We start from the raw sequence: 27,984 nt of genomic DNA on the forward strand, positions 1-27,984 counted from the left end.
AGACGGAATTTTACAGAGTCGATGAGCTATTGTACTTTTAAATAGAAACTTTCCATTACAGCCAAGGACAGTCAAAAAAGTGAATTTTTATGATTTTCGTGTTTATCGATTTCAGCTGTTTTAACAATATAAATTACAATGGCGAAACAGCTGAAATCGATGAGACACGTATAGAATAAAAATGCACTTTTTCAACTGTCCCAGGCTGTAAGAGAAAAATCACTGGATAAAATCGTGTCGCTTCATTTAGTCATTTAGTCTTGATTTCCACTTAAGAAAAATGCCTTCCGTTTTCTCTCCGTTTGCTCTTTAAACAATAGAAAAAAGGCTTTGCTAAACGGAAGCAAAACGGAGTGCTTTTTATGTAAGTGGAAATGAAATCTGAGATATTTTCTCATGTGTCAATCAGTAATGTTCAGAGCATAAAACAATAGAGCTTTTAAAAACCTTTCCGATTCTACTCTTTAAAAAAAGCTTGATTTGTATACATAAACACAATCCAGATTTAAACCGATATCGTCTAAAATCAAACAGCAATTAAAGTTGGAGAGGCAATGACATTGATGATTTTCTAGATTAGACATTATAAACTAAACATCGTGCATATATGTAAAAGTTACAAACATGACTTTCCATAACCATAAATTTGCCTTAGCAAATATTCCCCATGTCTTCGAGTAAATGTGTTGGAACATAAATAATGTTGGTGTGAAAAACAAGTTTTATTGGAAATTTAGTGGAATCCAAATGGTCATAGCAATCCCTGTCGATAAGACGAACAACGAACGATGATATAAACAAGAAATATGCCGCCGAAACGACGCAGAAAAGTCCATGGATTGTATTTTCATTCATCGCCACCAAAAGGTAAGAATTCAATTTAACTGATAAGTAAACATAAATTATATTTCTGACTTGACTAAATATCAAGTTGAGGTAGCTTATTATACAAACAGTAGTAAACCGTAAATAAACCATTTTTTTCAGCAACAAACATTTCTTGAGAGTCTCGCGATCTTCGATAGTTATGTGTCGACTTCCAGGAGAAGAGAAATTAGAAGTCACAATCCAATTTTCATTCCACTTGAATTACCAATATTAAGATATTTACGTAATAAATAACAGCTGCTAGATTGTAATAGTTACCAGCGTACCTTCTTGCTGTATCCAACAGTTATTAGGGAACGACAGATCGTTCGAACAGAAACGGAACGTCCAACACAAACGGAAACACAATAGTATGTTACATACCAAGGATCAAAAAGGTGTGTTTTAGACCCAGGTGGTGAACACGTCCAGGGATGGAGCGACGCGAAGCGGAGCGGAGACTAAGGGCGTTTTCACCACCGTGGTCTAAAACACACCTTTTTGATCCGTGGTTTGTATACTATTTTTCTTCCTGGAGTACCAAAGTCACATTCCGAACAAAACATAGCAACAAAACTGAACAACATACCGGTGCAAAAGCATTCCATATTAATGCCGAAAGTAATCCGTATGAATGCCTAAAGAAGTCCGTTCCGTGTGCATGTATTCTCACGAATGTCGAAAAATAAGCAATCTGTAGGAATGCCGAAAGACATCCGAATGAATGCCGAAAGCAGTCCGTATGAATGCTGAAAGCAATCCTTATGAATGCATTGTCACAAAACACTAAAAACATTACATTCGCGTACATACAACAACTTGACACATTTGGGAAAGAATAAAGATAGGATCGAAAATGACATAAGCGGGAATGAAAATTGAGAGAAAATAGTAGGGGAGAATGTTGCTCTTTCGGTACTAAATTTGGTGAGTGAATGTGACGGTTTTGGTACTACAGGAAGAAAAAGATTTTTTTGTGACAGAGCTACAGAGCAAAAAATCGTTTGCGTTTCCGTTTGTGTTGGACATTCCGTTTCTGTTCGAACAATCTGACGTTCCCTATTAGTGCAAGAGAGTAACAATATTTTCAAAGGTACAATTTACTTGGCCGTTGCTAATCGTCAAGAGAAAGGACTGTTATTAGTAGATTGGCGTCATGTAGTTGACACACGTTTTTTTCGTGCTCAAGTTTTTGCTTTAATTCGACTGTTTTGCGCTCGTTTGTTGATGTCTTTTGGTTTTTAAATTTCGATAGAAAGTGTTTCTAATGTTTTCTAATTGTTTTCGTATCAATTAAGTGTCAAAAATTATCGAAAACAAAAGTTTCATTGCTTTGGTGCTGCTGAAAAAAATATGACTGTGTGTGTGTATTGCCATCGTTCATCATCATCGTAATTCAAGGCTTTATTGTTTACATTACATCCAAGTAATTGGCCTCAAATCGAGAAAATGAATAATTGTATGGTGTGCGACGGCTGTTTCCGAAATGACAATCCAAATAAAATTATTTGCGATGGGATTTGTCGCCAATCTTTTCATGCCGAATGTGTCAACTTCAGTAAAAATGCACTGTTGTGCTATAGAGAAATGCCGAATCTTCAATGGTTATGTGATGACTGCATCATTCAAACACGCTCGTCCGACGTTTCATCTTATCGATTCAATAATTTCAATTCGACCGCTGTTAATCGAACCTCATCGCCATAGTACGCCCAACATTCGCTTATTCCTGCCAAACGTAAGCGTAATCGAAATCCGTTGTCTAATCCAAAACCGAAGAATAGTTCAGTGTTTTTGGTAAACCGATCGCCGAACGACAAACGACAAACTTGTCATTAGAAACGTCGATAATTCAATAACCCCATCAGTAAACGAAACGCAACTCGAAAATTGTATAGTCAAATCACCTGGTGCACATGGATCGAATCAACTGATTACGCCTTCAATAAATCGATCAGATGTCGCTCAACCCAAGCATCGCAATGACTCCGCAGATGTCAAAGAAACTCTCAAGGTACCACCGGATATCGAAAACCCGACGTCTAATTCTAGTTCTTTTGCCGAGGTGGTAACTAAATCGTCCATTGCAAAACCGATGCCCGCTGAAGTCAAAGACTCAACAATTCAACCGCAAAATGATTCGATTCGGTCTCAACGTACCTTTACGCCGGCAACAGAAACACATAAGGTTGCTTATTTATCCCAATTTGATCCGTCTACTACTGAATCGCAAATTGTCAGCTATTTGTTACGGAAGAATGTAATAACGTCGGCTGAAGATGTGTCATGCAAGATATTGGTTTCGCCCTATGAAAATATGAACTTCGTTAGCTTTGTATCATTTAAGATCACTGTGAATTCTGACATATTTGACTCTGTAGTTGACAGTGAATTGTGGCCCGAGGGCATTGTTGCTCGTGAGTTTTTAAAGCGTTGAAATGCCAATCAGTTTTGTATTTTGTATTTTTGATTTTGAATTTTTTAAGAAGTAATTCAATAGCGCTGTTACTTAGTTGTAAATATTGTAAACATTTTGTTCAGCCAGTTTTTTGGCGGTTCATTCATTCATTCATTCATTCATTCCGTTTCTGTTCGAACAATCTGACGTTCCCTATTAGTGCAAGAGAGTAACAATATTTTCAAAGGTACAATTTACTTGGCCGTTGCTAATCGTCAAGAGAAAGGACTGTCATGTTGTGAATCCTTGTGAGTTACGAACATATTTGTGTTGTTTTTAATATACCTACACTCAGACGACAATAAAATAGAAATTCAAACTCTGTAAGGAATTAGAGTCCTCCCTATACAATGGTTTGCTCCGCACGATATCTGATATGCAGCTATTTTTATAAATTTATAAATCTAATCAACGCTGTTGAGCATAATTCAAAAATCGCTGGACATCTTTAAGTTCCAGTCAGTTCCATTTACCTTTGGGCTATCACAACAGCCAACGACGTGTAATAAAACGAATACATAATGATGCGACTATATCAGTGTTAATGTCATGTCATAGTCATAGTCTTTTTACTATCACTACCGGAAACAACACATTTCTTAGTGTTTGGACATCAACGTAAATTTGGGTTCATTACTTTAGTCCCATTATGTACTTAAATTACATTATGTACAGTAAATGTAAACTAGTGTTAGTACACCACCATCCATTTTACGTCGGATTTGGTCGTTCAATATTAATTAATTATTTATGGATAAAGTGATAGGGTGGTTTGGAATTGGAGTAATCAGTGAACGAGTCAAATTTTCAACCACATTTTGTGTAACGTTTAGTAAAACAAATCTCATTCAAATGGGCCGGGTTAACTTAAAATCGCAATTATTGTACTTACGTGGCACCAATTTCAATGAAAATCCTCCACTTACTTATTTATGAATTTTAATGTGCATGTGAACGAGGTTATGTTTAGTTAACCACATAATCACTCACGGTTGCGTTACCGATGATACAATCGAAAGTTTGTGCAAATGATTCGAACCGATAAACCGTACTTATCAAAATCCAAATTCATCGATACTTACTGATCAGATCATTTGCGCAAACTTTCCAATAATTTACCGGCATTTCAGTATCTCCGAACAAAAATGTGGTTTTAATAACTAATAAACCCTTTACATTCCATTGGTAATATAATGCTTCGTTAAAAATCCTGCATATAATAACATTAACATCGATGCCATAAAGGTATATACAATACAACCACAACCGGAATGACTCCTTTTTTACCGAATGATTCCAAAAAGGACATTATGATCATATCAGTCTATAATTTTTATGTGTACGGTGTACACACATTAATACTTTATCTATAATAGAGCATAATACACATCGAGCGTTTCACAACGTCAAAGGAAAAGTATTGGAAAAATTCAAGTTTACACGGCGAACGAATTTATTGTCTATCGGAAAAACTACAAGCAAGTGTTCTAGTCTGTGTTTGACCATCAATGAAAATTGTCGATTGTCATAACTTGTTGTTTTGGATAATACAGAAAGAAAATTAGTTGAACACAAAGTTTAGATTAGATTAGATTAGATGGGAGGGTGTAAGCCCAGCACCTAAGCCTCAGATGGGCCTGTTGTGCTATTGTACAAGTCTCTTGATCATATGGACTGTGATTTTACATCATATCTCTCCCGACTTAGATTGTTCACAAATCGACCGTGTGTTAACGTCCCATACGTTGTGAATTCTCCAAGCCGTGGGTGGTATGCGAATACCACAACCATCACTAATTGACCTGTACATTTTCCCAAAGATGGCGCTATCAACATTGTCATGTTGTAGCTCTTTCTACTATTGACGTTATGTCGATATGGTTTCTTTTATGGAGAAAGCGAATGTTGGGTTTTTTGATATTTCCGACTTTGTTACGGTTACGGCTATTAGTTTTAGGTAATAGCAAGTGTCTAATCACCATAGGCCATGAGTTGCCTCTTCGTATAAATCGCCATGCCACCATGTGACTGAACTCGTTCTGGCGTTGCAGGTTGTAGCGTTTGAATGATTCGTATTTCGTCATATCCCTTGACATCCATACAACGTATCAATCAAAAGATCTGTTAAACCTCGCGGTCATTTTGGAGTACAAGATAGTTTCTGTATCTTGGGATTGTACCACAGCAAATTTGTAAAAATTTGCTATGTGGTTTTGGGGTGTCAAATGAGAACCCGAGGCGTTTGTACCTTACCTGCACTAAAATTGACTGCCAGATGCCATACGGCAATGTGTCATTTTCGTACATTAATCGAGCACGTAATTTAGCATTAGCTTCTGGTAGAGTCGATTGTTAATCCGTACACCGACGCCACGAAGCACATGTTAAATAACAAAGGAAATAACACAATTGTTGATATCGCACAATGAGGCGAGAACAACTTTATTGATCAAAGAGAAAATGACCTACGAGAACAACACTTTGATTTCGTTAATAAAACCTTTAAAATAATTTCACCATTTAACCATTACAGCAAAATAAAAACACCAAAGCCGTAAAAGTTGGCACAGAAATTAGACAAAATCGAAAATGAATTCACACACAGCCACACAAAAGAAACACTTTTAGAGAGCAACGCATAAACACGTCCGTTCTCTGTGACTGTGACTGATATAATAATAACACAAAGTTTAGTTGAAAAATGTGTAACAGAGCAATTGAATAATTAAGTTTCGAAAAAAAAAAGTTTGCTGCAACAATCAAAGAAAATTGAAACTAGTTAACCGCGCGTTTTGAATGCAATGAGTGCAGAGCAAAGTGAAGGTGAAAAAAATGTTTGAAAAAAAAGGATTTAAATAGCCATCAATTTCACTTTAATTGCATGTTTCATTTATGACTCAAACAAGCACAAATAGAACATATAGTACATGTAGTTAAAATAGACAATTAATATTTAAATTATTAATTTCATGCAATTCATGAATAAGCATTCCTTTAGCCAGTGCAATGGAATCGGCCTGGACGAATCGAATTCTGATATTTTAATTTACTTTGTAACGGGTGTGCAGGTCTGTTATTCAGTGGTAGCCTTCATGACGGGGTCTTATTAGTATGTCACGTAGCTGTTCGACGCACTTAAAGCAAAAGTGATCATAGTCGACAGCTATACCAAATAGAGTACTATTTTGTATGAAATGACTTTTTACAGTTGTTTGATCCACTGTCTAGGCTCAGTACCATATTTTAGAGTACCACTCATGCTTGAAGTGCGTTCCGCGATTTATGAAATTTCTATTTGACTGCTCGATGTCCTTACGTTGTTAATACAAAGGTAATTAATTACTTGGAACGAATGTAGTAGCTCATGTGACGATATGTTCACAGTCATCTCTCAAAACATTTGCCATAAAAATGGTCAAAACGACAGAAAACAAAAAATATTTTCGTCGGTTCGAACCTTTTGAACCTTTTTTTAGAAAACTTTGTGAATCACCCGCTACACGTTTTCTAGCTTGTGATCGGTTTAAGAGTAACTCTTGATTTAAATAGCAATTTAAAGTTAACGAAAAATTTCTTTTACATGCTACATGCGTCGACAACAGTACTTTTCATGTTTCAAGCACTTCTTTCGAAGCCCTCAGCATGTAAAGTCCATCACATAACTCGGGATAAAATGAAAAGTGTCGTTTTCGTGTGGTTATTGAACTGGGTTTTCCTGGTATCAACAAAATTCACACGAAAACTCTACTTTTTATCCCTAGTCATGTAAAATACTATAGATCATTGTCAATGTCGTTTGAGATATCAAATGAGCTGTCATTTTCACAAAGCTAACCACAATGTTACAAAAATTTATATGTAGCTGTCATTGTTTGAGGTTAGCTTTGTGAAATTGACAACTCATTTGACACTATTTTGAGAGAAGAACAGTTATTTGACACTGATCTATTGCTTTCAGCTCTTTTCTCAATATCAAAAAATGACAAACTTGCCTCGAAACTTGCATTTCTGCTACCAGCAGGTCCCTTGACTGTTTCATTTCAATAGATAAAATTTAGCAGTACGACACGTACAGAAGTTATTCGTCAACATTTAGTACGGAATTTTTGACAGCTTTAACAAGGCCACCAATATTACAGACATGGCTGGAGGAGATAGATGGATAGTGAACTTTGACAGTTTTCACTTAACGAAAAACAATTGCTGTACGCACGCACCTGAATGCAAGTTTGATATTTTATGACATTACGAAAAGACCTGAAAGCAAAAGAAATTTATCGTTAAGTTTATGCTGAAAACAGACGGCGCATTGAGAATCTGTTTCGTTCAAATGTTTCATTGGTTTAACTTCGTTAAGCGTCAAAAGTAACTTTAGAAAAACGAAAAATTTGATCGAACCCGATTCTCAATGCATCGTCTGTTTTCAGCATTACATTGCTATCAAAGTCAGCAGGCGTGTAGGTTCTTAACTCAAATTGTAGCCTACATTTGTGCGATTCGTATTTTATTTCCTAAAAGCTAACATATTTTTCGTTTCAAGAGGGATTCTGGTGAAAATATAGGCTTTTGCAGGTAATCTAATGGGGCCGATGCAATACTTTATTCGAACAATCATCGATACACTTCAATTTCCATTAAACAATTTTCTGTTGCTCAAGCATAATACATTTACATGCTACATGCGTCGAAAACCGTACTTTTCATGTTTCAAGCACTTCTTTCGACGCTTTCAGCATGTGAAATCCATTACGTAACTCGGGATAAAAAAAATAAAAAGTCTCGTTTTCGTGTGTTTATTGACCTCGGCTTCGCCTCGGATCAACAAAATGCACACGAAAGCTCTACTTTTCATCTTTTTATCTCTATAGTCATGTAAAATACTATTGTATATGGGCTAGTGTCCTACATTCTACATACAAACGTGTACTTGAATCGAAAAATGTACAACAATCACATAAAGCAATTGATCCTATTATTAGATTCTTAATTATAATTTTTTGAAATTTCCATTTTTATCGTCCAATTAGTAGTGAAATAATGAAGATAATTTTGGAACCGAATTCTGAAATGTGTTTTTGTGAATGGAACCTCTGAAGCACAATGTGACTTCTGTTTAACTTTTATTGAACAATTTTCCGTTGTCATTTTTAATTTATAAAACAGTAAAGTTTCGAGCATAAAACAGAAATCGAATCCCAATCTACGTGCTCAGTGCAGAGCTAAGAGTTTCGACGAGAGTAACTGTTGCTTAAAAAACTGAGTTTGAAGTCACCCATCCACATCAATAAGACACTACACTGACCAACTGCGACATTTCCCATAATGATGAACGACAATCATTGACTACTCACAACTATATACATAAAATTATAGCATGGAAAAGACGAAGGACATACTTAATGGTGTACGTTGGTAGACGAATACTACTCTTGAACAAATAGAATGCCACGCTTTAAGTATTATCCTAAATATTCGGTTAATGTTCAAAGCACATAAAACGAAATGGAACACCGAACACCGAAGTATATCTTTTGAATTTTCTATGAATTCGATTCAATAGGAATTACACCGTGACTCACTTTTATTGATGAATTGCCAATGCATTTCTGTGTGCCTATTGCCTATACATTTTCTACATTGTTTTTCCATCTTTTTTTTCCCTTTCGTTTGTTGGATTATATTGTAGGTGTCGAACTTAACTGGGTCAAATTTTTCAATGAATTGAGTATCAAACACCCTCTTCGTTATAGGTCAAAAGGTTAGCTGTAATAATAATGAAAAAAAAAATTCTTCTTTTCTATCAGTGCTTACAATGAATCAGCTTAGACAACAAAAGACACTGGATAGTGGCACACCGAAAGATGGTGAGTGTAACATTGTAATGGTAAACTGAATTATTTATTCGAAAGCGTAATTCATTTTCGATAATCCAATTTACAAGAGACAGACAACAGGACGACCGTAACAATAAAAATCGATCGCACGAATGATCTTCGTGTCGACGGAATTGTTTTCTGTCGAACGTTGCAAAATGAAAAATCGGAAAATTTTCAATTAAAATCGAAATGAGGACCTTTGAACTCTTAACTTCTTCATTTTATGCTGCTAGAACTGAAAAGCGTGGTGTCTCGGATCGAAGTGAGTCAGTCATCGAGATCCGGCAGATCCATATCAAAATGCAAAACGCATTTTACGGCGAAGCGAGAAGCGTGTAAAATTCTAATTATGTCTGTACCGCTAAATTACGTCGCTCCGACCACCCCTATTCGGTGATAGGTTACAGAGTGCACGCTGCGAAAGTAATTCATTACATGAATGAGGTAAAAATTTTGTGATAGTCGCAAACTTCCTTGGATGTTTTTGAGAAATTTGCCTCGAAAACCAGAGCCTAATATTTGGGAATCGTTTTTGGGAATTTTTGGGAATTTTTGTGAATTTAGGGAATTTTTGGGAATTTTAGGGAATTTTTGGGAATTTTAGAGAATTTAGTGAATTTTTGGGAATTTTGGGAATTAATTCCCAAAAATCCCCTAAAATTCCCAAAAAATTCCAAAATTTCTTTTTTTTTGCAGTTTTATAATTGAAAGAATCTGCACATGGCTAAATTGCTGCCTACATTTTGGGACAAAGCTATAATTATTTTAATGATAATTTTGGACTAGGATTCTTTTTAGAAAACGAACGACCATCGTTTGGTGTTAAAATGTGCTAGCTTTTAGTAAAAATTTTAATGTCTCTCAGTCCCAGTCACGAAAATTTACACATATTTTAAGTTTTCTCGGAGGTAGATTGCATCACCGAAAACATTTATATTTTTGCTGAAAGCTAACACATTTTAACACCAAACGATGGTCGTACGTTTTCTAAAAAGAATCCTAGTCCAAAATTATCATCAAAATAATAATTATTTTTCCCCGAAATGTAGGCAACAATTTATCCATGTGTATATTCCTCTCAAATGCTCGTAAAACATCAGGAAAAGTTCAAAAACCTTTAAAAACTATGAACAAGCAAAGAAAAATATTTGGGAATTTTTTTTGTAATTTTAGTGAACTTTTGATAATTATTTCCTAAATACTTGGCTCTGAAGGGTATAATTCTCGTGGATGTACTCGCACCAGCCAGGGGTGAGCAATTTTTAGTTATTTTTTCCATTTTTGTATGCCTCTCCAAAGCTGACATCAGTACAACATTACAATAAGTTAAAATAATTATTCTTTAGTTATTGCCGAGAAAAGGTTTTCGGGACCCTCTTACATGCTTTCAACTTTGAACGAAAGATACGATTCTCTAGAATTGAAAGACCAATCTAACGAGCTATCACTCCTTAAAATCGGAGACCGCTTGTTCCCCTATCACTATCACCTGCAGTTTAGGCGATATCCTGCTTAAGATGTATTTACTGAATATATATTTTCAATATGTTTTGAAATATTTGTTGTTGTTTTTTGGGAATTTTTGGGAATTTAGGGAATTTTTGGAAATTTAGGGAATTTTTGGGAATTTTAGGGAATTTTGGGAATTTAGAGAATTAATTCCCAAATATTAGGCTCTGGAAAACTGTTTTTCAATAAATGTGTTGTACGTTACACTTGTATAAGCTACAGAAGATTGTGCGTTTTTGAGCAACAACTACAATACAACTACACTTGTCGAAAAACAGTTTCTCAAAAACAACCAAGGGAGTTTGCGAGTATCACAAAGTTGTTTCCGAAGTCATGAAGTACGTAGCCACATCCAATGTATTCTGCGTTACTATCTGCTCCATGCAAAAGTTGACTTCGGCATAGGAAAAAAAAAAAAAAAATTAACCAAAATTAGTGCACATGTAATGGATCATTTTCGCAGAGGCCAAATTGCTATGTAATGGTCAACTTTCGGATGGGACACGTAATATCTAAACAGAAATATTTAAACTTGGAACGTTGATAGCATTTGATGTAGTCGATATAGTATATGCTGAAGCCACCATCGCAAAATTATATTTGGAATTGAATGTCGATAAATTTTACCACACCACACCGAATGCGCGCTATAATAAGAACACAATTTTTGATTAAATTCTATTTGTCTCGCTGAATTATTTAAATTTCTAAATTATGTTTGAACTGTCAATCACGGAACTGCGAATGCAAAGGGGTTTCGTTTCGGAAAATTTATTTTCCAATTCACCTCACGCATCCATATGTTATCGATTGTCCTGATATCGATTGTTTCATGTACATTTTACCATATGGATAATGGATACCTGTCTTGTTCACCTTTACTTCAAATGGCTGGTGTTTTTTTTTCGTATAATGACTATCGGACTGGTGGTAAAGGTACCGTGCACATGTGACATTATAAATGAAACCGAGGTCACAATTTAAAACAAAATAAAAATAGTTAAACATTCATTCGGTGGTGGATTAATAGCTGACTGGTCAAGTCAGAAGATAGTGTCATTTTCCGATGTTTTTGAAAACAGCGCATTAGACTCAGATACTCAATTCCTGATTGCGTAATCTGTTGAAATGGCATTATTATCCTTGAGATCTTAGGCACTAAACGTTCGAAATCCTCAAGTGAAAGTGCTGTTAATCACTCGATAAATTATTAATCAGGTGACCCAATATTGACGATGGAATTCCCGGTGCATTTACCGTCGACGCTATAGGTAATACTATGTTGCTAAGAGCACCCTATCGAATTTATATTTACCTGAATTAACTAAGTTCAAACAATAAAGTCCTTGAAGTGACCCCGCCGTAACTAGGTCTAATTGATGTGGTCGCACTCACGAAATATGAATCATCTGGGAATGTTTATTTCGTTAATTTTCGAGTTCATTTTATTGTTGAAGTTATTTGGTAATGAGTGCCACAATTTCTATTTATTTTTACGATTCAGCCATTATCATAAAACCTTCAAACATTCGAATATGGATCCATGACAAAGATATTGGAAAATTGGCTCGCGTGCTTTGGGAAGGTCAAGGAAATCGACTCCGAACCGAAGTTAGTTCCAACAATAAAGTTAAGAAATTCTTAGACGCTGTGCCATCTATTATGGTGAGAGAGTGCAATTGCAACGAAGATTTATTCAAACATTGACATACAATTCAAATGTCTAGAACATCATCAAAGACGTGCATTCGGCAGTAGTAGATAATGATATCGAAACATTAGTAGCTAAGACCTCACCACCAGCTCCAGTTATGTTATTAACGACCAAAGATGCAAATGGATTAACTCCGCTTCACAAGGTTCATTTTAGCATTGCATTTCTGATGGGAACATAAATTCAATAACAAAAAAAAATTATTTAAAAGGCTGCTGGCCTAGCTCATGCGCGAATCGTTGAATATCTTCTAAATGCAGCACCAAACTCGGCCACTGAAATCGACTTCACGGGGAAAACACCATTACATTGGGCAGCCAGTGCCAAAAATAATCCAAGATCATATAATCTACTCGTTCAAGCAGGGTGCGACGAGCAAGCTTTGGATTATGTAAGACTCTTCGAGCTGCTTATTCAGTTAAAACAAAGATTTCAGTTTCGCTTAATATGATCAATGTATAGAAAATGAAAACCCCAGCTCATTACAAAGCAAAGCCAAATGACATAGATCGGTCGTTGTTGACCGTAATACCCGAAGCACCAAGAGTTCCACAACAAGGTATGCCGCCTGGATACGATTGGAATATGTTATCGGAAGACGCATCGTTTCCTCATCAAAATGTATGATGTGACCCGCATGCTGTAACGACAATGTTCCGTGGAGCTAATTTTCTGTTCTTTTGTCTATCCCTTTATCCAGAACAATTTTATCAGAAAGAGTCAATCAAACTACGAAAGTTACACCATCCTTAGCGATGATCCTCCACCAATGTCAATGATGAAAAGAAATCTGTCAACGGATGAACTGCGAAACGGAAACCTCACACCAACGTCACCGAAACCCACAACCCCAAAGTCTTTTATTACTAAACAGAGTACTGTATTTGATAGGTGAGATTAAGTTATGAATATCAACGATTGGATCATCAAGATTCAATCGAACAACGAGATCGAAAATAATGAATTTCCATCTCACCAGTGACACTATATCGGAACCACTAACCGCAGAGGAGCAAGCAGTCCTGGTTGCTATTGATCCAGTAAATGAAAGACTCTATGCACGAACACCTTCCAATGCATCACCGGCTAGAGCAGACACACCCATTCCGGATTCAAATGCCAATGAACCAGACGACCAAAATGATGAGAATGGGCCCAATAGAATGGTGAATGTTTTACGTATTTCCAATGAATGTTTCATGTTTGTTAGAGTGTTGTTAGAGTACATGCACTTTCACTGGTTTTTGTGCAAAATCATAAGATCATTATTGGCACTGCAATATTTAGCAACAATTTATTTTTGTGTAATACTTTTCACGATGCATCACGATGTCTCACTGTAATATATCTGGAACATGCAGCTTTGCTTAATACACAATTGCTTGAGTATGGTCTATGTTAGAATAATGTCATTGAGTGATTAGATTTAGAGATGTGTAGTTGTAGACCATGTATCTCCTGAAGGCTGGATAATAATTGTCGGCTGTTTATATTCGATTTAAAAATTTTATTTCTCTGCTTTGAATAATTTAGTTTCGTTTTGTCGCACTATGTGTTCGAGTATGATAAAAGAAAACATTTTCCATTTATTACTGAATATTGTAAACGAACTTGGCAGAAACTTAGATTTGATTGAATTGTGTAGACAGACTAATGCATCAATCCCTCAATACAAATTCGATGCATTAATCCATTTTCTTCAACCATGTTTTTTGGCGTCATTAAGACTATAGACTGGATACAGTGGGGGACACTTTGAATTCTCATTTCTTTCATACTATTTTATCATCTGTAGCCACAAAGCATTTCACACACTTTCTCCTTCTCACACTCAAACAGTGGCAATCGTATCAAATCCATTAAATATCAAAAGATTGACCAATTTGTGGCTCAATTTTTTAAAAAAGAATTTTGAACTAGTGGACGACACTGACCTTATATCAGTAGTTCGTTCTTCAATATTTTGGTCGTGAGATTTCTCATTAAAATGGCCAAAATTTAAGCGAGCCACTTACCAATCCAGTCAATAGTTTAAAGAACAAACAACATTTCAATCATGTTCGTGTTATACCCATTTATCCCACCAACTCAAAATTTTGTTTATTTTTTACTCATCCACGTAAATGCCATAATAATCAAAGTATTTTCCGTAACGTTTATTTTGGTCTAATTGTCTATCGTTTCTTTCGTTGAAAAACCAAACCAATCACTGAAAATTCTTTTGTCGACAATTATGTTTGCCTTTCAGACTGATATAGATCTTGAAACTGGTGTAGATTTACAAAGTACGACTGAAACGGCAGTAGAGGCTAGTGAAGGTGATGACATGGTAAATGGTGGGTATGATAATGATGCTAACGAATCAACCGGTGAACAAGATGCGACAGATGATGAACCCAAAGGAAATGATGAGGCACTGTTCATTTATCAGCGTACGTTCAATCCGAATGAAAAGGCTGAAGAAATGTATTCGCTCGAATCGGAAGATCAAGATACACTGAAGGAAGACAATGAAGAGACCGAAAATGAAATTGAAGATGGCGATAAAATTGAGCCTGATGAACTTGGTGAACTCGACAAAGAACCTCCTGAGGGTCAGGACACTGAAGAGACAATGGCCGCAAATAACGACGATGACAAAGTTGAAAATGATGAACCTGATGAGCTTGATAAAGAATCCCTTCCAGCTGACACGGAATTAGAAGAATTAGAAGAAGAGGAAGAACATGTGGAGGGACACTCAGATGACGTACAATTGGAGGAGGAGGAACAGACGGAAGCTGTAAACAGTGACGAAAATAATAATGAAAATGAACTCGATCCGGAACTGATTGATGAAGAATCAGCTAACGAAGAGATAAAAGCATTGACTAATGATATGAAAGAGGACGCTAACGATGAGGTAATAGTTTACGGTTATTTGAAACAAAACAATTTAGATTCGGAAGGTCAGCTTGTTTGGTGTGTTTTCGATCTTCCTTTTTTTAGAATTTCTTTTTTCTTTTAATTTTAAAAAACCAAAAATTCCATAGACTTATTGTAAGAAACGGTGTGTAGAAACTAGCGTGTAGAAGAATAGAAAAACTCAATAATTCCATGTGAATGGCTGTTTTCGTCCGATGTAAATAAAAACTCTACTACAGGAAAATGGAAGCTATAAAGAGGTGCAAGGCGATCATGATGATAATGAAGAAGACAAAGAGATTTCACCGAGTCCAGCAATGCAAATTGAGGGAGTGGTTACTGGTGAACCAGACGATGGAGTTGTCCAATCCGAAGGAGGACAAATTCCAATTGACGATGACGATGATGCCGATGAAAATAATGAAAATGATGATGTATGGTCGAGTATCGAAATTCATTTCTTTTTATTCAATTTGTTTTTTCTGAAGTGCTTAAGTGAAATGCTTTTCGAAGTCACATAGGGTTGGTGAACGTTTCGTCTAAATGGAAATTTTCTTTCCTAGGAAACTTTAATCAAAAATATCATCAACAGTGGTGACATGGAACAATTAGCTGCGTTAGTTTTAAACGGTAAAGGATTGAAATTAATAGGACAAACTTCGAGTTCACCGGAGATCCAAGCATTTCTTGACAATGTTTCGGCATACATGGTACACATTTAAAAGAACCAATTTTTGCGACAACCGCTCGAGTTATAAAAACAATTTCAATTCACAGAACAAAATTCGGCGAGTACATTTAGCTGCAAGAGAAGGAAGCCTGAGAGATTTGCAATCAGCATTAGATCGTCGTAAATTTGCTGTAGCTAAAGACGATATATCGCCAAATGGTGCCACTCCTCTACATGTAGCCACCGTTTTTGGTCATGCAGGTGAGCTTTAAGTTATTGTCATTCCTTTGGTTTGTTAACCTTTCGTAAACACTAAAAGCCTGTGATCATATAAGGTCACGATTTGAAACCTATGCCATGTGCCGATGGAAAGACTAGTTGTTCCACAATTCTTTTTAAAGCTCCACGTAAACCTACTTCTCAGTGATAATTACCCTGCCTGAATCAAATACTTAAACAATGAACTCAATAGTGCAATTATTGTGTCAAAAATCGTCACATTAAGAATTGAATGATATGATAACTGGCGTAATTCCGTAATTGTACTGCTGAGGTTGTTCTACTCTACATACTGTGTCGTTATAAATAATTGCTGAGATGTTTTCCTTTGTAAAATCATTTGAAACCTGAAACAGCAGTTCTGTGAGAATATTACCAGCTGGCTCAATGTTATACTGAAGAACAGATTATGGCTTTTCGGCCGTGAATGTAGCGAATATAACAAATGAAATTACGCAACGCACTTCAAGCAAAAGTGGTACTCTAAATAGGGTACTGAAACTTGACAGTGCTCCATACAAAATTTTACACTGTAAAAAGAGTGGGGATAAAATTTCATACAAAATAGTACTCTATTTGGCAGCTGTCATTTATAGCACTTTTGCTTGAAGTGCGTTGAATTACGAAAAGAATACCATCCTGATGAAAATAGCTTTGTTCTACTTTGTAGGGGAAAATTAATTTTTTTTTCTGGAAAATGCAAAAGCAATTTTCTGCCCGGAAAAGCAATTTATAAGAGAAACTTAAAATTCAAATAAATTTGAAAATAGAGAATCTTTTTAAAAAAAAAATCTTTTTTATGCCCCTGTATACGCTTCTGTTATCACTTCGTTTGGGCTACAATCCGCAAAATTGCCTAAAATATACCGTCCACAACAGATACGTAAATAACTATTTGTTCTTGAAAGTGTGTTCTAGAACTTCTATAAATTTTAATAAATTTTGCTGGGATTTTTGGTTCCCTTCTGGATGCTAGTTATAAAAAAGTATAAAAGCTTTTGAAGTGAAGCCCGATTAGACAGAAAAACATTTTTTCTTAGGAACTGTCCTATATTACCTCCATTATAACTAGAACCCACAAGGGAACCAAAAATCCCAACTGAATTTCTTATAGTTCCTTAGTTCTTGAACACGGAAGAAGGTAGCATGCATCAGAAATCTTGCGTAGCACTCTACCAAATGCTGGGAGAACATTTTTGGAACTTGTTTTTTTGGGAGAACTCTTTTAATTCTTCTGCACTAAATTTGGAGCAATACTTTTTTGCGGACGGGTTTCTTACGAATTTGCAATGGAGAACACTAAATTTGCTCGGAGAAAACTTTCTGACCTATGGAAGTCAGACCATGATGACTTCAAGAAAATTATAAGTCCAGAAGACAATCTAAAAAAATGTAAAAAAAACATTAAAAATGTCCAGTTTCTAGAACAAGCAAGATGTGAAGTCCCAGAATAATGGCTAATGAAAGTAGTCAATAATTTCATTATATCGTTGAGATATATTTGATTTGTCAATTGTCAATTACTCCTGAAAACAAAATTTTCTCTAATCCTTAAATAGAACTGAGGTAGAGGGGAAGAAGTATTGAAATGCATGTACTGGGAAGTCCTGAATAAGTATCCCAAATCACAACTATCTACCTTTTATCGATGTAGATAGTGGTACAATCCCAGCCAGGATACACAAGACTTTCAAAGGCTCTATCTCAGATGCATTGTTCCCAGAATGGATTCTTCCTGGCCGACTCGAGTTAGAAGCTTTCTTTTAAAGCTTTATTATGAACCCTTTTTGGAAAGACTCTGATCACGGAACCCCATTTCCACTCGACAAGTAAAATTTGCTTCCATGAAATATCAACATTGAGTCATACTTTTAAGAACAAATAGAATTTTTCCAGCTTCGTAGGACTATTTCCGGACGGAAAATCACTTTTCCATTTTCCATAGCTTTATCCAATGTAGAACAAAAAGTTTTCAATAGAACTCGAAGCGAGCGCACGGTGAGGCTTAAAAATTTTAAATAAACGAGTAAGTTAACATCCAGGTTTTTTTCATAAGTGAGTTGGGGAGGGAAGTGTTGTTCAAGTAAACAAGTTTAAGAAAAAACCCCTTAGCTGTTCCTGAGAACCAGCACCAGCGTCAGCCAGGGCTTGTGGGACAGTGAGGACTTAAGATTTACATTGGAATCGGTAGAGGGACAAATTCTAAGGCTTACAGTGTAAAAATTATGGCTTTCGATAATTTCTTCATTGAGCAATAGTAGCTAAAAGTAAAAATTTCACCATTTTAAAAGACTGATATCTCCTTTGCGAAGCAACCGAGGAAGCCTTTGAATGGTGATCCCAGACTAGTTTTGCAAACCCTATTGAACAACAACAAAAATATTTTTGAATCAAAGTTTTCTGTTACATTTTCAGAAATTCCATTTTTAGGCTACCCTCGGTGAACTTTAGACGCTTCACTACCTTACTAGTATGAGTATTTTCCGTCAATGTGGTTGCTTATATGGTAGCTTAGAGTCTTAGCTTTACAACGATACCAAATATGCCATACTTTGTACTTTACAAGAATTATTGATGAAAAAGATTTGCATCGAGGTCGCTCTACTCGCAAATCTAGAGCTATCTAGAGGAATTATCTATTTTTAAGAAAAACAAACACTTTAAATGTTTGATAGATATAAGAAAGACATTTATTTGTAATGTCGTCTTGAAAATAGGTAATTCCCCTAGATAGCTTTAGATTTGCGAGTAGAGCGACCTTAATGCAAAACTTTTTCATCAATAATTCTTGTAAAGCATAAAGTATGGCATATTTGGTATCGTTGTCAAGCTGAGACCCCAGGCTACCATATAAGCAACCACATTAACGGAAAATACTCTTACCAGTAAGGTATTGAAGCGTCCAAAGTTCACCGAGGGTAACCTAAAAGAGTAATTTCTGAAAATGTCACAGAAAACTTCGATTCAAAAATAATTTTTTTGTTGTTCAAAAGCGTTCGCAAAACTTGTCTGGGATCATCATTCAAAGGCTTCCACGGTTGCTTCGCAAAGGAGATATCAGTCTTTTAAAATGGTGAAATTTTTACTTTTAGCTACTATTGCTCAATGAATAAATTATTGAAAGCCATAATTTTTACACTGTAAATCTTAGAACTTGCCCCTCTACCAATTCCAATGTAAATCTTAAGTCCTCACTCTTCCACAAGCCCTGGCTGACACTGGTGCTGGTTCTCAGGAACAGCTAAGGGGATTTTACTAAAACTTGTTTACTTGAACAGCACTTCCCTCCCCCAACTCACTTATGAAAAAAACCTGGATGTTAACTTACACGTTTATTTAAAATTTTTAAGCCTCACCGTGAGCGGTGTGACACAAGCTCCTGGAATATGTGAAAATACTTACTTTCTCATTATTTCGCTGTTTTCCATTTTCCCGTTCAATTTCCATTTTAGGGATCATCCGTTATTTAGCTGGCCGTTTCCCGGAAACTATGGCTGCAGTTGACGATAACGGTCGTACCGCATTACATTATGCAGCTACAATCAACGACAATGGCCATTTCTTCAATTTATTATCACATTTGGGCTCGAATCCGAAAGCCGAGGACAAAGTAGGTCGATTTGAATTTATAACCTAAATTGTGTGTAGGCACATCATCGGTATTTAACATAACTATTACAAAAGAATGGAAAGTGAAATAATAGAGTGTGTATCGTATCGATTGAAGTTATTATAAATTCATAGTCTAACTCGGTGTAGCGATAACGCGATTGTTGTGTACCATTTGTTAATATTTCACCGAGTCGATGATGAATAAGTGATGGTTAACGTTGTCGGGTTTGCTTTATACCATTTTTCTTTTTCGCTGCTTCAATCGTAGACGGGACATTCAGCTGAATTCTACACGAATCATGAACAGTCGAGCAGTGTTCTCAATCATCGCATGATACTGAAAGGATTTGGCGCTGAAGAACAGTTGGCTGATGATATGCTGAGTGATCAAGGTAAAAGAAAGGAATTCTGCTTATTCTGTCGCGCGCATACAATTGTTCTTTTTAACATTAAATTTATGATTTTTGAGTGATTTGAAGTTTTTTTTTCGTTTCAAACTGTCTTATCAGTCGTGCATGCTCATTTTAATAGGAAATTGAAAGATTCTAGAGATATTTGTGCGCTGTTGAATCAAACGAATTGTATTGAGTTTTGTAACATTCGATAACTGGGGAAAAAATTCCTTTTATTCAATTTAGCACAACCGCACTGTTTTTTTTCCAAATTTATTTGACTCAAACTCTAAATTTTATTTCTGTGGCACCACCTAATTGTTATCCCTTAAAAATAAAATCTATTTAGTTCCCGACGATTTACATAGCGCTCGCCGACCACTAGACGATGCTGATACACTGTCGACGCTGGAACGATGCTTTCGCTTAATTCATTCGCCCGGCAAACCGTTGCACGCTCTAGAATTACCCTCAAACAGTGTTCCGGGCAGTGCGTCATCATTGCGCACATCGATTACAACGTATTTAGCACGCTTTCTGAAGCGCAGTGTTTTCGATAAAATAAAAATGCGCCAAAGTCGCATGGACCACAATTTATTCGATCTTATTTGGCCGGCTATGAAGAAGAAAGAACGAAAGGTGGACGAGGATTTAAATGCCGGTGTTGTAATACCGGATTTTGATGTGTTTGTCGTGTTTCAAGAGTTTTTAGTTCCGCTGATTAAAGACATACATTGCATTGACGCTAACGGAGACTTTAAACCGCATCCGAAAATCGATTACTTTGAATTCGCAAACGACGGTAACTCTGTCAACAAGGAAGACATGCGGGAAATAAATTTCAATTTGGACGAATCATCTCGCTGGATTACTGATGCATTGGTGGAGTGTTCACGGAATTTGGAAATGTATGAGCTGCCGCTAAATTTAAATGCTGGACAATTGGAAGATGTGGAACAGATCATCACATCCAAAATTATTACGCCTCAATTTACGAAAGAAATTGGTGAGACTGAAATCGGAACGTACTACACGATGAACGAAATTCTAGAGAGTCAATCGGAAATTCGAACTGTTTTGGCTACAAATGGCCTTCTAATAGCACTGCTAGATATCAATGATCCATATCAGTTACCCGAATCGAATGCATTGAATGGACAGCATTATCCATACGGCCGTGGTGTTTACGTGACTCAACGTGGTGATATGGCAATATGGATTAATGCTCAAGATCATCTACGAGTGTTGTGTTGTACGGATACACATAAACCGGCTAATATTGGCCTGGCTTATTCGAAAGTTGGACGCGCAATGACCTACCTGGAAGAAGTATTACGCTTCCGTCACAGTTACTTTCTCGGCTATTTATCGTCACGGCCTAGCTTCCTAGGCACATCTCTCCGAATAACTTTAACGCTTCATCTGCCGCATCTGGCGAAGGAGAAAGAAAACTTGCGCCAACTTTGTACGGTTCGTAGCATTCATATGATAACATTGGAGCATACCAATGAAATTAAGGCGTGCAATATGCAAAGTATTGGTTTGACTGAATGGCATCTGTTCCAAGACTATTGTACGGCCGTTGCGAATATTATCGGATTGGAGAAAGATTTGTCGATGGTGAATACTAAGCAGATAGCAGCCATGTTGGTCAGCATATTTCGGAAGAAAAAGAATAGTTTAGTGTCGGCGTGAAAAGTGAATTGAATTTTTATTTCGTTTAACTTTTTCATTATTGAAACCACCACCGTGATAAAGTATTAAACGTTTTTTTTTTCGTAAAAAATAATCCCTGGAATCATCCGCGTAAGTTAACATAATACAATTACCACAAACACTGGACCACAGAAATCATCTGACTCAAAAATATTTAAAAAATGAGAAAAAAAAAACAAAAAAAAAATGTTTGCAAAAAGTGACCAAGTTTGTATAATCTGGAAGCAAAGAAATTCCAAAAGCAAAAAGTTTTGTTACAATGATGTTGGAAAGATTTTTTAGCACCCTTTTTGTTGTAGTGAAAAATTAACCTTCTGTAGCATCGCCAAAAATGAATTGTGTGACGGCTAGTTATCCAAATGTTTTTGTCGGGTTAGTAAAAGATTTTTTATTTGAATTTTGTTTTCTTTGTTTTTGCATCAACTTACTGAAACTTATTTTTAACATAACAATTAGGTTAGCGTAAATTATATAATTAAGTTCTGAATGCGGTAACCCAATAGTGTAGACAAAATTTGGTTCCTGATTTAATTGAAGCATGTGTTGGAAACGTTAAATATGTTATTTATATAGCTTAAAGCTTCAGAACAATTTTTTGGTTTGTTTGTTTCAAACTTAATGGACATTACAATCACGTATGCAAATGTATACGACCAAATAAAGAAGCTTTAAAGCTTATTTCGAGGCTTATACCTACTCGAACATGGGTAGACTTAGAAAACGTGTACAAATTGGAGGCCAAAATCTAAATTTCATTTTTAAGCTTCAAGCATTCATTGAGTTTCAGACTTAAGTGTCCATTCCACTCAACAAAAAGTATACTCCGTGACAGGCATGAGCGCCGCCGAAAATAAGCCGCCGATCAAGCCGCCGCCGGCCATTTTTGAGCAAGCCGCGCCGCAGCCGAGCCGGTGCCAAAAACACGGCTCAAGCCGGCTTGAAACGGCTGGAAAGTGAAATAAAGATTTCGAAAGGTGAATGGGTGAAATAATTTTGAAAACCGAGATTCCTGTTGATCCTAAGCAGCTCAAGTACTTTTTGATTTTTTTTTCAAAATTAAGAAAATTTTGAAAATTTTCTTGAATTTTCATGAATTTTCCAGAATGGTATATTACGTCCTCGCTTCTAAGTTTGTTGTTTTGGCAAGTATGACCTTTGCGGAACGAGCCGAAGGCGCACAATCAGTTAATTCACAAATTTGAGAAAACTTTATCGATCTTTGCGAATTTTCTCGATTTTTTTTCTTTTCAATTTTTACTTGATTTTCGTGAGCTTTCGATTTCTTCTCGAAAACCATTTTCTTAATGAGTTAAATGAGTGTACCGGAGCATGATTTTCCATTTAGTTCAAGTTTTGAGGCAATAAAACTTGACGTGTTAGTGAACCTTAGACTTAGAGACTTGCTTGTAACAAGACCAGTTCCACTTGCACTTTGAACAACCTAATCTACCTACATTTTCGCTTTCCGTACAATTTCATTTTCATGCTTACTAGTTCATTTTCCATGAATTTATCTAAACGTTTTTATTTTGAAAAAAAGTTAAAAGGAACCTCCAGCCGAGCCGTTTTAAGCCGGCTCAAGCCGATTTTTTCGCCGCCGCCGAGAAATTTTTTTCAGCTAGCCGCCGCCGAGGTTTCTCCGTCGGCGCTCATGCCTGCTCCGTGAGAGATCCGTGAGAGAGCGAGCTGACAAATAAACAAAGAAAAAATTGAAAAAATTCAATTTTGTCTCTCACACGGAGTACTTTTTTCGTAAGAGGAAACTAAGCATTAAGCATGGTTTCCACTCAACAAAAAGTACTACGTGTGAGAGCCGTGACCCGTGAGAGACGAACTGTCATGTATACAAACCAAAAATTGAAAAAATTTAATTTTGTCTCTCACACGGAGCGCTTTTTTTTGTAAGTGGAAATCAAGTCTTATATAATCATTGAATTAGGATGGCGTCCTCATCCAATGGTTATGCATGCACATAACACACACATATTCATTAGTCATTTACATAACTAGGGATGAAAAGTAGAGTTTTCGTGTGAATGTTGTTGATCCGAGGGGCCGTAGCCAAGGTCAATAAACACACGAAAACGAGATTTATCATTTTAATCCCTAGTCATGTAATCGATTTTACATGCTGAGAGCGTCGAAAACAGTCCTTAAAACATGAAAAATACAGTTTTCCACCGGAGTCTACCTCTATTTTTTCGACTAATGTAATATTACATTACTATACCAGTGAAGTAATTTGATATCTCGTATCCGAGGGCTTCAGCCCGAGGTACTTTTACTCATCGTGATACGAGATATCAAATTGTTTCACGTGTAAAGTATGGCGTTTTACTTTACGAACGAGGGAAAGGGTCTTCACTAGTGAGGGAAAGGCCACATTACCTCACTAGTAAAGTAAAAGTATTTTACAAGCAAAACGTGTGTCGAAAACACATGCATGTTGACGGCTTAGCACGTAAAATCCATTACATGACTCGGGATAAAAAGTTGAAAGGTCACATTTTCGTGTGATTGTCGACCTCGGCTTGCCCTCACTTCTCACGAAAACTGGACTTTTCCAATGGTGTAAAGTACAAGGGATGGTCGATTCTTCAAAATCGGTCGATTTATCTTGAACGCATAAATCATGACGCTACGTTAGTAAGTCGCTGTGATGCAGGTCCTAGCATACTAAAAAAATTGAAGAAAAAAAACTTCATTAGGACTAAGGATCATGGCTCAACTTTAGTAAGAAGACGAAAGAGTTTTTCATAGCTTTTGAAATTGATGAATTTTACCAACCTTTGTCACTTTGTTACGGTGAATCTTTTGAATTACACGGTGGATCTGGATGGAATTTTCAGTCTATGTCAGAGACGTGAGAAACTAATTTGAAGGAATTTTCATAAAAGTCAATAATTTCGGAGCTATGAGCGTTTTAAGCTATTGAGCTATGTGACCCGTACAACGGAAAATATGGCAGACAGAAAGTTTGTTTAAAAGACATTGTTATAGAGTTTTAGCTCCTAGCCAAAACGTCTTTCAAGGTTCTTAGCAAATATCGCTCGTTTGAAAGTGTCCAACCGTGTCATTCGGCTTTATGTTTCAATAGAAATTCGATCGAAAAGATGACTTCCAAAGGAACTGATATCGCCCAAAAACCACTTACAGTGTGACGCAAGTTCCTTTACGCAAAAATTAATCGGTACCAAATGGCAGATGATGAGAAAAACTAAATGTGGTGCGTCACACAGTGGTTGTTGGGCAATTCTTTATGTCAAAATAGTATGAAAACGAGTCCGTTTTGACCATCCTTATATCCTACGCACTGATAGACCTCCAGACCTTACCTGGTACTTTACATTCATCGGACTTTTCAACTTTTTATCCTTTGTCGTGTAAATAACTTTTGTTGTCTTAATTTGATGGAATTGCAATCCAATGGCCTGAAAGTATTTACAGCTTCGAACAGACTTTTAACATGCTTTTCGAACATTGCTACCAAATCTAATCATTTTCGCTGATGAAATAATTATGATTTTTTGTCGTCGAAACGAAATACAATCTTTCCAACATAATTGTTAAGCGATTTAATTAAATTTAACTTTTCACATTTCTTTATGATTTTCCAAATTAATTTTCCATTCCAAATTTAACTGCTTCGACTATTTTTTTTAGTTGTGTAGTCTATGCTTGTAGTTGATTTATTAGTTTCTTTGATGTACATTGTACATAGTAGTAGTAATGTTTCTAAATCATTTACAATAAAAGTACCGAAGAACCGATTTCATCCATTCTCTAAACTGAAAATCAATTTCTAGACTCGCGAAACAATCCCGTGGAAATCCCCTTATTTCGAACCGAAGAAGGACGTTATTTAGCAACCAGTAAGTTGAATAACTGAATTATTTTTTCAGCTTGTTTAATTAAAATTAATTGAAAAGCATTGGGGGACCCCCTCATAAAAGGACTAACTGAAGTAGCGAATAGTCGACCAACCGATCCGATTGCATTTTTAGCAAATTATTTGAACGGTTTCTCGAAACAAAGAACGATGGTGAGTCCAAAGTTATTAATTTGTAAATAAAAACGGTGTACATACTATTCCGCACGTTGCTTCTACTTTCCATTTATTCATAAAACAGAATTTATGTCCTCGTTCTACCGTCCTAGCGTTTGTTCCACTTTCGAATTGACTTTACTTCATTTCACTCAACATTTCAGAGTTCTAACACAACCGATATAGTTGAGGATAGTCAGGTTGCGTCCCCCGTTAAAGCCGAACGAAAAGTGTCGTTAGTCGATGCGAATTCCGATCAGGATGAACCAGGATCATCAGATGGTCCAGAACTGGCCTCGTCCAGTGATGACAGAGTAAGCATTCAAATTCATCCACTGTCAGACTTCCAATCATTCAATTGAATCATATCAGGACGAACATGGACAAAGTCTATTGCATTTTGCGAGTGCTCGTTCGCATGCTCGAAACGGTTTAATTCAACTGATCGAAGAATCAAAAGTCAGCATTACATTCAGGGACGAACTGTATCGTACGGCTAGAGATGTTAGTCTGCAGGCCAGCCACCCAGATAATGCTCGCGAAATCGATCGTTATATTTTAGGATTTGCTGCCCGAGGGGAATTAGATTTTTTTGAGAATTTAGTATTGGAAGGATATGATCATATTGTCGATATTACGGACAAGGATGGCAATTCGATAATACAAATTGCTGAAACCAGAGGTCAACAGCACATTGTAAATTTTCTGTCATCGGTAAAGGAGTTTGAGGAGAATCGGGAAAAGCTTCATCGCGCTATTCGTGAAGGCAATATGGACGATGTTATCGACATTCTATCGCATACGGATGGAGCCAAATTGGCCAAATCGAAAAATTATTTCGGTAAGCGGTGCGACCAATGGAGTGATGAATGACAAATCGTTATTTTTTTTTAAATCGCAGGACGATGTGCCGCACATGTGGCTGTGTTAAAGGAGAACGAAGAAATAGTGGACTTGATATCCTCTAAATGCAAACAATCACTAAGAGTGGGCGATAATGTGAGTAGATTTGTGTAATCTGTTTACAAAGGCCACCGCGGTCAGATTTTTTCGCTGAGAATTTTGTTGATGTTGTTGATGACGAAAAGCCATCTGAAAGATTTTTTTTAATGGAAGTATTTCCTGCATTTTAGTTGGAACGGACACCACTTCACTATGCAATGGGACTCAGCAGCGTGGAGTCACTGAGTCGAATCTTGATAAAAAATGGGGCGAAACGCGTTTTAAAGGATTTGAAGGGTCGTCAACCGAGTTACTACTTTATGAACAAGGCGGACATTTTACGTTTGCAGGTCAGTGATCACACAAACACTCATCCAACTTTAAAGAATATTTTCATTTCCTTTCTCTCTTTTAAAGGAGGAAGAAGAAGAGCATGAGGAAGAGGATGCAACAAATGCAACACAACGAATGCAAAATCGTGGCAATGCTAATTAATCTTTCTGCAGAGTTACGGAGGTCTCGGCTATGTCATCTTCTGTTAAACGACACTGACAAAATCAATGCACACTGGTGACGACATCTTAATATATTACGAAAATGTTCGCAAAATCAAGAATTTTGCATCCGTTTCCTTTCATCACTTAGATTAAATGAAGGATTAGATTCGATAATTTATACGGCTGATGAGCCTAGGCTCTGTATGAAAGGTTAATCCGACAACTCGTAACAAACTAATTGAATTTTGCATATAAAACAATATCAGAAATTTTTGTAAAGAAATGTTTTTTTTAGCTAAATCAAAAGTTAATAGAACAACGTCTACAGTTAGAGGATGATTACAGGCATTATACACTACTATAACAAAATGTTACTGCAAAATTACTATATCTCTCAAATTATCGTATTATACTAAATGAATGACTCATTTACTAATTTACTAATTGTACTCATTGAAAAGTCAAATAAATGTTTTTAAAATTGCAAATTGAATTGTGGGACT

At 36.3% G+C, this 27,984-nt stretch overlaps 3 protein-coding genes across 6 annotated transcripts in view; 2 read left to right on the forward strand and 1 right to left on the reverse strand.

The window, feature by feature from the left end:
- Positions 1-27,984, reverse strand: part of LOC119074105 — a 220,534-nt gene that overhangs the window by 121,689 nt on the left and 70,861 nt on the right. The gene's annotated exons all lie outside the window — the stretch shown is intronic.
- On the forward strand, positions 571-22,162 carry LOC119074076. 3 transcript variants are annotated; one of them, XM_037180021.1, is made up of 15 exons: positions 571-867; positions 9,130-9,189; positions 12,215-12,375; positions 12,438-12,569; positions 12,636-12,815; positions 12,887-13,045; positions 13,125-13,315; positions 13,404-13,590; positions 14,673-15,326; positions 15,568-15,762; positions 15,892-16,038; positions 16,106-16,259; positions 19,730-19,887; positions 20,158-20,281; positions 20,631-22,162. In XM_037180021.1, exons 1-15 carry the CDS (start codon positions 807-809, stop codon positions 21,974-21,976), a joined length of 3,909 nt encoding a protein of 1,302 aa, XP_037035916.1. In that variant the 5' UTR covers positions 571-806; the 3' UTR covers positions 21,977-22,162. The 3 variants fall into 3 exon arrangements, with proteins under 3 accessions (XP_037035916.1, XP_037035918.1, XP_037035917.1); XM_037180023.1 differs by having other exon boundaries at positions 572-867; positions 20,650-20,800; XM_037180022.1 differs by lacking the exon at positions 571-867 and adding an exon at positions 6,004-6,148.
- LOC119074093 lies at positions 22,105-27,974 on the forward strand. 2 transcript variants are annotated; one of them, XM_037180052.1, is made up of 8 exons: positions 22,105-22,226; positions 25,804-25,869; positions 25,927-26,039; positions 26,207-26,356; positions 26,415-26,883; positions 26,944-27,041; positions 27,176-27,334; positions 27,402-27,974. In XM_037180052.1, exons 1-8 carry the CDS (start codon positions 22,184-22,186, stop codon positions 27,477-27,479), a joined length of 1,176 nt encoding a protein of 391 aa, XP_037035947.1. In that variant the 5' UTR covers positions 22,105-22,183; the 3' UTR covers positions 27,480-27,974. The 2 variants fall into 2 exon arrangements, with proteins under 2 accessions (XP_037035947.1, XP_037035948.1); XM_037180053.1 differs by lacking the exon at positions 22,105-22,226 and adding an exon at positions 22,229-22,369.

Source organism: Bradysia coprophila, unplaced genomic scaffold (assembly GCF_014529535.1).
Source record: "Bradysia coprophila strain Holo2 unplaced genomic scaffold, BU_Bcop_v1 contig_138, whole genome shotgun sequence".
In the NCBI taxonomy this organism is placed as follows: Eukaryota; Metazoa; Arthropoda; class Insecta; order Diptera; family Sciaridae; genus Bradysia; species Bradysia coprophila.